This window comes from Alosa pseudoharengus, unplaced genomic scaffold (genome assembly GCF_046254945.1).
Source record: "Alosa pseudoharengus isolate Yale_2024_CS ecotype anadromous, Long Island Sound unplaced genomic scaffold, YU_APseudo_1.1 YU_APseudo_1.1_scf_15, whole genome shotgun sequence".
NCBI classification, from domain to species: Eukaryota; Metazoa; Chordata; class Actinopteri; order Clupeiformes; family Clupeidae; genus Alosa; species Alosa pseudoharengus.
In genome coordinates this window covers 17366798-17376797 of record NW_027468620.1, presented here as the reverse complement: position 1 = coordinate 17376797, position 10000 = coordinate 17366798, and the positions used below count along the sequence as shown (strand labels likewise).

The 10000-nt window shown below is 44.5% G+C and overlaps 1 protein-coding gene, 1 long non-coding RNA gene and 1 other non-coding gene across 3 annotated transcripts in view; 1 reads left to right on the top strand and 2 right to left on the bottom strand.

The window, feature by feature from the left end:
* LOC143124330 (uncharacterized) overlaps positions 1 to 7151 on the bottom strand; it is an 8454-nt gene extending 1303 nt beyond the window's left edge. The window contains exon 1 of the long non-coding RNA XR_012987024.1: positions 7065 to 7151. This is a non-coding gene — a long non-coding RNA (uncharacterized LOC143124330). The remainder of the gene's footprint in view (positions 1 to 7064) is intronic.
* trnai-uau (transfer RNA isoleucine (anticodon UAU)) lies at positions 5858 to 5951 on the bottom strand. Its single transcript has 2 exons — positions 5914 to 5951; positions 5858 to 5893 (listed from the first exon to the last, which is right to left on the bottom strand). It is a non-coding gene; the product is annotated as a tRNA-Ile (tRNA).
* haao (3-hydroxyanthranilate 3,4-dioxygenase) overlaps positions 6668 to 10000 on the top strand; it is an 18706-nt gene continuing 15373 nt past the window's right edge. The window contains exons 1-2 of the mRNA XM_076285763.1: positions 6668 to 7174; positions 7500 to 7578. Coding sequence (XP_076141878.1) covers positions 6972 to 7174; positions 7500 to 7578 — 282 coding nt within the window. The 5' untranslated portion in view covers positions 6668 to 6971. The remainder of the gene's footprint in view (positions 7175 to 7499; positions 7579 to 10000) is intronic.

The following is a 10000-nucleotide window of genomic DNA, read 5'->3' as shown; positions in this document are numbered from 1 at the left end:
ACCTGACGTGGTGCATAAGACTGTGAACTCAGAAGTCCAAAATATTTTACCTGGATGCTTCAGATACATCTGAAATGTCCTGTTATTCCCCTAGTCAGTTTGCCTCCTAACTAGTCCAAAAATATGGTCTGTTTCTCATCATGACAGCATGAGTACTTCTAATGTCTTTCAGTTTTCCTGGAAACGCCTGACATGTTTACAAGCTGACAGCATGTGCCACTGCACTGCCGAAAACCCCTCTCTCTATGGCCTAGCCTTCCCATCAGGACCTGTTTCCAGTTTACAGGCAAAGCCCTGGTGCACGCCAGGCCAGACGGAGAGCGGAGACCTTGAGACGTCTCTTTCTTCAAACAGGAAATACACATGGGCATGGACTGGAGGACATGCATGTTTGACAAAGGAAGGCTGGGAGAGACGGAGACGAAGAGGTAGCAAAATGGGAGGGACAGAACGAGAGAGAGAGAGAGAGGGAGGAAAATGAAAGAGAGAAGGGAGCACAGAGGGAGAGAAAGCCAGAGAGAAATAAGAGGAAGATAGAAAGACAGAGAACAGCAGAAAGAGAGAAAGAAAGAGTGCAGTAAAAGACTATGATTCATTCATTTTTCCACCGAGCGACAGTCCAGGGCCCCTGCAGCGCAGATGTGGTTGCGAAGATAAAAGCACAGAGCTGGACTGCAAAAGGGCACGCTCTGTTTAAATGGGTCCCCTCCGGCCAAGCGCTCCCCCACACACCCACCTCGCCCCGCCCTGCCTCACCTTGTCGTGAAAATGTCCTCTTTCACCGAATGTGGGTCAGTTAAGAGCCTGGCCACTTAACTCGCACTCAGACGTCATTCAAACCCCATTCAAATGCCACCTCGTCAGCGAGGCCTGCTCCCAGCACGCCCTCCATGAGCGCTGACATGATAAAACGCAGGTGTTAATTGCGCAAGGCATCCCAATTCCAGCCAAGAAAGCAGGTCAATGTCAAACGGTTCTTTTCCACACACATGTATTGCAAGTGACATGGACCGTGGTCTAGTCAGGTGGTGATTTAACTAGGACTGGGTTATTGTTCAGCTGTGTGAGAGCTGTTGAGGAAGTGTTAAATCGTTATTTCATAAAATGGTTCAAAGAGTATTAGCAATGCATAGCAATCCTGTTTGTCTTCGTATAACTGAAAGACAGCTATGGACCTTGTTGGAGCTAATGGACGTTATTCATCAAGGAACTGTTCAAGAGTACTTTTCCTGTCAGGCAGTTTGTTTTCTATCTCTCTCTCTCTCTTCTATGTTGACAAGGGGGAAATGTGTGACATATTCTGTGGGGGCTGAAATCTGTTGCATCTTAAAAAAAAAACATTCCTGAAAATGTTTGGACAGACAAGTGCGTTGTGGCAGTGGCTATGTGTTTGGCCACGCTCCACCTCGTCTTGTCTGCGTTTGAAAGGCTGGCAATCGCTCCCACGCCACACCGCAAGTACAGACAGCACACAGGGATGATGGATTGCATCGGCTCTCCCATTCATACAGGGCATGTATGGGCAGCATCCAGATTTCACACCGACACACCATCAGGGAGTGTGTGTGTGCTTGTATTATGTATGCATGTGTGTGTGTGAGTGAGTGTGAGTGAGTCAGTGTGTGTGAGTGTGACCTTAAAGACAGTGGTTTTGCATGTAACTGCATAAGTGAACCCGAAGTTTTGAATGTCACTGTAATAATCATTGTAAAATAAACCTTCCAACACCTCCTTGCATTGCCACATAACAAAACACAACACTCCAGCATAACACTGTACCAACAAAACCTGTCACAGCCTGTGAAACATTCCAGAACTCTCTCCGTCTGGAACCTTCCATCCCCAACGCAAGCTCTGTTTCCACAGCTGACAGTGAAGGAGAGAGAGGTTGTGGCTCTGCTGTCCTCATTTTGCCCCCCACCCCCAACTCCCCTACCACCACACCTTCCCCTGGAGCGCAAAAGGGAGGGGGGCGGTGTAGTTACCCCCAGAGGAGGCATATCTTGGGAGGAGTCTTCGTGTGGGTCACTGGAAGGAGCGCTAACGCACCACAGCCCAGTACGAGACTAGCATGACCTCTCTTTCCTCTCGACTCACGCTAGCTGGATCTTGCCTGGAGAGCTCCTGAGAGAGGGGTGAGAGGTTGTGTGTGTGTGTGTGTGTCTGTGCGTGTGTGAGAGGAGGTGGGGGGCTGTTCAAGGTTGGGGGAGGAGGAGGAGGAGGAAGAGGAGGAGGGGGGTTGTATAGGGGATTACAGGGAAGGGTTCCAATCCCCAAGTGCCACCAGGCCATGTTTTTCGAATCAGCTCTTGTGCGCTCTCCCCGTAACAGTCAATTATGTGAATTTCAGTCATTTAATTTGCAGTGATGTCAAAACCCCAGGTTTGCGTGTTTGGAAAGCCGAGCGAGGGGGTGGGTGGGATTCAGGGTATGCTTAGGGAGATGGGGAGGGAGGGGGGGGGGGGGGGAGGAGGGAGCGCTGGTGGGATGGTGTTTGCCGGCAGGCCTGAACTCCTTAACCCAGTTTCTCTTGCTTGCTCATTCACTCACTCGCACTTGCTTGCTTACGGCTTGTCTTCGCAGACTAATAATGGACTCATTCATGTCGCGGCACCGCTGAGGAGATGGGACATTCTTCTTCCACTCCACGTAAACACTATGAGAGGCAACCTCTCCACACAGACTCCTGTGCCCACTTAAGAACTGACCAGGTTAATTTCAATGAAAATAGGGCCTAGGCAGAATGCAACAGGAGTGCTTCACATTCAGTAAAACAGAGTTAAACTTAAGAAAGAGGTAGAACAGACATTGTATGACTAGATACGTACAATCTGTGCCTAATCATACACTGTTGTTTTAAAGGCGGTTTAAAACCACAAGCAGTCTCTGCCAATGACAGCTTTTTTCAAAACAACAAACTATAAAGCAGTAAAGCAGTACCGAAATCAGAATGCAGACTTATAATTGATGCATCTAGTATACAATCATGATATTGAATCTTGGGTTGGGAGATAATCTTAGTCTTTACACATGTCCCTCAAATATAACACAGTGAGAACTATTATTTTTCTGTGTTGATAAAAACTGTGAGCGTGACTATTATGCTACAGAGAAGGCACTGCACTGCACAAAGTTTGGTAAAGTACTCAAGTCGTCCACTAAACTGGATATTCCAACCGTGCCTGTGCCAAGACTGGGTTCAGGCCGTAGCCAGTGTCCCCTGCATACAGATACTCTATCATTATTTGCAGTTCCCATAGCGGGGCACCCGTAGTGGCTACCCGTCGCACTCTCTCCCCTCTAATAGCAGCTGATTGAACTGGCTCTGCTCCTGGCCAGAACAAAACGCTGTGTATTGGCCTTGGCCATGACTTAGCTTATGCAAAGGCAGGATGCGGAGGCCCGGTCCAAAGTACTCATTAGGCCTGTCAAAGGATCAGTCCCAGGGAGAAGGCAATCTGACACGTTCAATGTCCTATGACGGAACACGGCCTGCCCCAACACATCCAAGGGGTGGGGGGGTGGTAGTGGGGGTATGGTGGAACGGTGTCATGGACTGGTGTTGTGTTCCCTGATTGGTGGAGAGGGGAGGTTGATCTGTCATTTGACTGGACTGGGGGGGGGGGGGGGGGGGGATAGAGCTGAGGTCACTGGTTTTGATTGGCACAGCGCTGTAGAGGCTCGGTAGCCTGTGAAGGATGGAGAAGTCTGAGTGTGTGTGTGTGTGGTGTGTGTGTTGTGTGTGTGTGTATGTGTGTGTGTGTGTATGTGTGGTTGGGTATGGGGGTACTGACACACTGTGTGCCTTTACCACACGCATGAGAGGCCTGCAGGAATTTATCCCGAGTTCTAAAATAGAATCACCCTCCGTGGAACACACGGAAAAATCTGTGTGCTCGGAACATTCATGACACAGCCTTCGCACATGGGTAAGTATAAACATTCTACACACATGGCAGCTCCAGCCATACCCCAGCAAAATAAGCCAATGCCTTTTTCTTTTGATTTTCACTGGGATAATGAGTCCAAATGCGTCAAGACTTCTAAATAGTTCTGCTTGTACCAAAGCCAAAACAGATCAGTAAGGCCACACATTAAAATGTGCGTAGGCTAGAACCTGTATCAGATGGAGCTGGCCTGGTATATTGCCTCACTTCTCTGAGTAAACGTGAAGTCTGGATTCATTTTTGTGCACCTACACATGGTTTTCAGTCACAGTGCAATTTCCAATAAGCTCAGGATTGGTTGTTGTCTTGTTTTAGTTGAAGCAGTGCACATGTTGTTTACTTTCACTGTAAACACAACAAAATGTTTTGTAACATAAAAACCAGTTGTGTTGGGTGATTCTCCGTCTTGAGAGAGCTGTTGGCTGCAAGCATGTGACTGTAGGCTGAGTCAGAGGCCTCAGACATGTGTGTGTGTGTGTGTGTGTGTGTGTGTGTGTGTGTGTGTGTGTGTGTGTGTGTGTGTGTGTGTGTGTGTGTGTATGGATGTGTAGCACAAGAGATAGAGAGAGCGTTGTTGTGTGAGTGTGTGTGTAAGCAAGTTTGCGTGTGTGTACTCTAGGAGCTGCTCAGCCCTGTGAAGGCTGAGGAGGGCGTTTAGAGTGTAACTGCATACAGTGCGAGGAGTGAGATCCCTCAGGCATCCCTCTCTCGCTCTTGTTTCTGAAGGACTGCCAGGGGCTGTGGCAAAACCAGCTAACGTTTATGTGCACAAAGTGCATGTGTGCCTGTGTGTTAAAAATGAGCAACAATAATAACAAATGCATTGTGAGCTATTTTCAATTACAGTCATTCAATTTATTTTAATTACAATGAATTGCAGCCATATGGGCTGTTTAGTTATTACTGGGAGGATAAATACATTTAACTGAGAAGTGAAGTGATAAGCAGGCTGAGTCCTCCTGCGCGTTAGACAAATATGTCTTCCAGACTAGAAAGTCAAAAGGCTTGTTGACATAAGACAAGTGTCCTAGATTAACAAGATAAGGGCCAACTGGACTCGTTAGCATTAACTCTGTGGAGATGATCAAAAAATGACACTGCCTCAAGGGTTTTCATCAATCTGACATTATGTGTATTGTTCCACTCAATTTTCTCATTTTCATTTGGAGATGAAACGGCAATCTGACCATAATGCAGGACACCGAGACTCTTTGGTGAGATTTCAGTATGGAAAATTATCTGTATCCATCACTGTCTATTACTGATCACTTTTGAGTTACAAATCAAAATACAACATAGGCCTAGGCCAACACAGCTTGCCCTTAAGGCTGGAAACTAGCGTACATTGAAAATATCCAAAGACATACAATGTGAGAAGACAGAAAGCACATCCAAACTAGGCCTACTTTCATTCAAAAATCAGTCAACCACTCACAGTCCACAGCACTGCTTGCCTCATTCAGAAAACGATCACCATAAAACGAATCAGGGACAATACTGCCACCATAAGGCACAACATATAGACCATTCATAACATGGCTAGAATGACTAACAGTAAAAAATGGTCTTATAGTGACACCTATAGGCTACACAACCATCTTAAACTACGCTTGCTATTGAAAACTCCTTTTGTAGTCATTATAAGATGACAGTAAAAAATACAATTATCCAGGATATGGGTCTAGAGATTGTTTTAACGTTCAGTATACTACCCTACATTCTAAATATTACACTAACTTTCAGTTTGCTGCTAACAGAATATGGCCATGTATTATTTCATTAGATGGACTTGTCACATTTATATCTAATTTCTCAACGAATATATTCATGACAATTCTACACTAGTGGTTTCAACTGCACATTATGTGGCACTATTTTCACGTCAGCGTGTGATCCCCACTAAAATATACTGCTCCAGGTGAGGCTCGAACTCACAACCTCGGCATTGCTCTGCATTGTACTGCTGTATAAGTACCGCGCGCTAACCGATTGCGCCACTGGAGCTCTGTCCTCACCGGCCAGCAACACAGAATATAACTGTTAATCCAGTTGCTATAACTTGGCGTTTGTATCAAATATTAACCAAACTGATATTATTCATCGTTTATATTGAGATGGTTTTATGTTCTGCTTGAACAATGCACATAGTCTTTATAACAGAGCTTTTCGTCTGACTACTGCCTTAAGTTACCTCGTTGGCTATGTAACGTTAGCATAATGTTAGCCATCTGCTAAGAAGCTCCATTCTAGTTCAAACTAAGCATTTGCTTCGTTCAAAGATGAAAAGTTTAGATTTATCAAACGTCGCAGAACTATGAGTGTTTGATCAGCGAAATATAATGATGGCTATATGCCAATAAATCGTTTGGTTGGGCCAGCCCGGTTGATAAAGCAATCTTTGCCTATACTACACTGGCAGGCAGGTTCTGCTAGTAGGCTACGGGGTTATGCTAACCTGCGTAAGGTCCATCCTTCCTCTGGAAAAGAAAAAATAGGCATACTTTATGTAGTGTTACTGTAAGCGAAGTAGCGTTTTGCCAACCCACTACTGCACAACACATGGGCTACGGACATGTTCAGCCACAGTGTTCTTAACGTTACAAGTTGATGACCCACAGTACATCCAAATGATCTATTTGCAGCATTCAACGATTAACTTCCAAATGTGTATTTTTTAGGGAACCCATCTGACCCTTTTGGTGTTTAAATTGCGTAATGTAGGGTATCCTGAATAGACGTGGTTGACTGCACTGCAGGGCTCAGTGCGTTTGCGGGGCTGTACCAAGCCTACTTGAGAAAAGAGATACGGTTTTGTTTGTGTAATACTGAAATCATGCTGAAATGTAGGACTAGTTTGCCGTATGCATTTGCTAACCGTATCAACAGAGCAAACATGCAGTTCACAATCATGAGCTTTCAAGTTCAATAGATCAGTCTAAAAGTTAACCCAACCTTCAGACCGCCCGCCCCCTTGATGTTACATTATAATCTCGGTTCTGCATTTTGGACCTAACAGTAATAAACATGATAAGGGAATTTCGTCAGTCCTGGAGTCTGCGGCTCAGGCGAAGAGGGAGGACAGCGTCTGACATACTGAAACTCACACTTTACTCTTACCTTCTCATAGGGTTTGTAGAAATGGCTAACGAACCACTCTTCGTCAACGTGAGCAAGTGGATTTCGGAGAATGAAAATGCCTTCCTGCCGCCAGTGTGCAACAAACTCATGTAAGTGACTGTCAGCCAATTTATTGTTGTTGATTCTAGAATGGCTTTGATCCAAGAGAGTTCTGCACACATTTGGTATCCTATCAGTTAGTTTGACAGACATAATTAATTAAGTCAAATAATTTAAGTTTAAGTTGCTATATGACTTGTTAAGTAGGCCTAACAGTAAGTGCAGGCCTGTGATTGAAAGTCACCCCCTGAACTGATACCAGGCCTATGTTGGAATCTGACTGACTGTACATCCAGCACATCTGTCTCCTGGTTCTGTAGGTTACTTTGTCCAGACTTTGTCCAACGCATTTAGGCTACTGTATCTCTGTCATAGGCATTTTCGCCAGCTGAACATCATGTTTGTGGGCGGTCCCAACACTAGGAAGGATTATCACATTGAAGAAGGTGAAGAGGTGAGGTTACAGTCACAACAGCATTAAGTGTGTGTGTGTGTGTGTGTGTGTGTGTCAGGGGTGGAAATTACATCTGGCCACTGGCAGATTTTTGGTTAAATTTACCAGCCTCTCAATATTAAATTATTACTTTGTTCCTGAAATCTACTAACCACTTTCATATTTGACCAGCATTTGGCTGGTGGCAGGTGTGTGTGTGTATGTGTGTGTGTGTGCATGTGTGTGCGTGTGTGTGCGTGCGTGTGTGTGTGTGTGTGGGGGGGGGGTGGGGGGGGGGGGGGGGGGGTGAGAGAGAGGGTGTGCTGGTGCTGGAATGTATAAAATACCTGGACTAGCACTCAACTGCCTCAAAACAAAAATGGGACAGTAAACTAAATTGTCACCAGCCAGTATTTCTCCTTTTCATATGTAGTAGGCCTGTAAGGCTGACAGACAGAGGACAGAGAGAGTAGCCTAATGTCAAGCTAGCTTGTAACAATGGCCTGTCATGTGTTATAGCCTACTTACTGAATTACATCAGTATTGCCATAAAGAGTAAGCTTTTAAATGGTTCATAAATGGAATATGATTATTAGTGGTATGGCAAGGCCAGGCAATTTTTTTATATAGCTAATTTCATACAGGTAAGTAGATTCTTAGTGCTTTACATTTCATAATGTGTGACACAGTATGTTATAAAAACATTCCACAATTCACAAGAAACATACTCTTATTTGGCCAGTAGGGACAGTCTAGTTCCATTGTTTACTGCATTGAACCTCTGGCAGTTCATACTTGACTGTGCTTGTCTGTTTCTTTCCGGTTCCTTCAGTGTCACTTCACTTAAGCAATCATACATCCTCTCAGATCAGCTCTACTGTTTAAATGTTAATTTGGTGACTGGTCGTTCCCAGTTTCTTCTAAAACAAATCAAATGTTTACACATAACGTTTCAGCAGACAACAGTAATGCTTTTTAGATAGATAGCTTGATTGTGAAAGGAGGAGATCTTTGAACGAGTCGTTGGTTCCAATCTGGTGTGAAGGAGGCCATTCACTTCAAGTGTCACAGCCCCTCCCTTAACCGAGATCAAGGGCGCCACCACCTCCTGAAGGGGGGGTTCACATTACACGTGCAAATGCAGCGCTATGAAACCCATTAGAGATGCACCGATATGGAATTTTAGGGCCGATAACGATAACCGATATTTATTGGTTTGTTGTGGCCGATACCGAAAAAAAATACTCTTGAAAAAAAATTGTGAAAAGTGATTTGGGGAAAGCATTTAATAAGCATAATTGTATTGCAGTAATTTTACCTACCACCAATGGACAGAACTCATAATAGTTCTCAATAGTACGGCAGTCAACAACATAACAGTAGCCTAGCCCAGTGTTTTTCAACCACTGTGCCGGGGCACACTAGTGTGCCGTGAGAGATCATCAGGTGTGCCGCAGAAAATTACCCAAATGTCACTCACTGGTCCAGAAAAGCAACTGTTGCATCAAAGAATTTAAAACCACATGCTCTCATTGATTGTATGATTGCACTATTTGTGGTATGCAGGCATTGTACAACGGGGCCCCATATCCAGTATTCACAGAATCATCACATATCCAGTTCAAAACAACAATTAAATTATATATAGTCACCTACAAATGAAACAGAGGGAGCTTGTTTTATTGAGCTGGTCTTGCATAGAAGCCATAATAAGGCCATATCTGTGTATTATTTGAAATATTAGGCTATGGTATGTTTATTTTTTCTTCACACAGGATGTTAGTGTGCCGTGGGACATTTTAAGTGACAAAAGTGTGCTGTGGCACAAAAAAGGTTGAAAAACACTGGCCTAGCCCTACAGTATGTGTGGCTCCTTTAAGTGAACCTGACGTCAGTGAATTGCGAGTGAGCGGCTAGAGAGTTTGAATCGTTTTCATTTAGGACTAAACGCTCATAAACGACTCAGCTTGGAATAAGCTACAGTATAGCGACCAAAACAGAGTTTGTGAGGGAAACTTAGGTTTAGTTTCAACTGCGGGTAACTGAATAAAGCTGCAACTCCTCAGACTGTATCTTATGTCCGTCTACTCTGTTGCGCACAACCTGCTGCAGCAGAAATGAAAGGCGTTAGCCCCGAAGGTTTTAATTACTTATTATGATGACCTGTCTGGAACTGAAGCACGAATGGTTAGCATATTTCTAGGTAATAATACAAAACCCAAGCTAAAGTAATGCAAATATAATACTAAAACACAACTTAGAACTAGGCCTACTTATGTACTTGTCCCGCTAACAAGTTTGTTTATTTGTTTCCCCGACCAGCGCGGTAAAGTGCAAACACACCAGCACAAGACGGCTCTAGATAGGGCTGAGCTCCGCTCTGTTAAGGTTAAATGGCGGATCATTCACGAGAGGATTTTGAGATGCACAGATTCCCAAATGA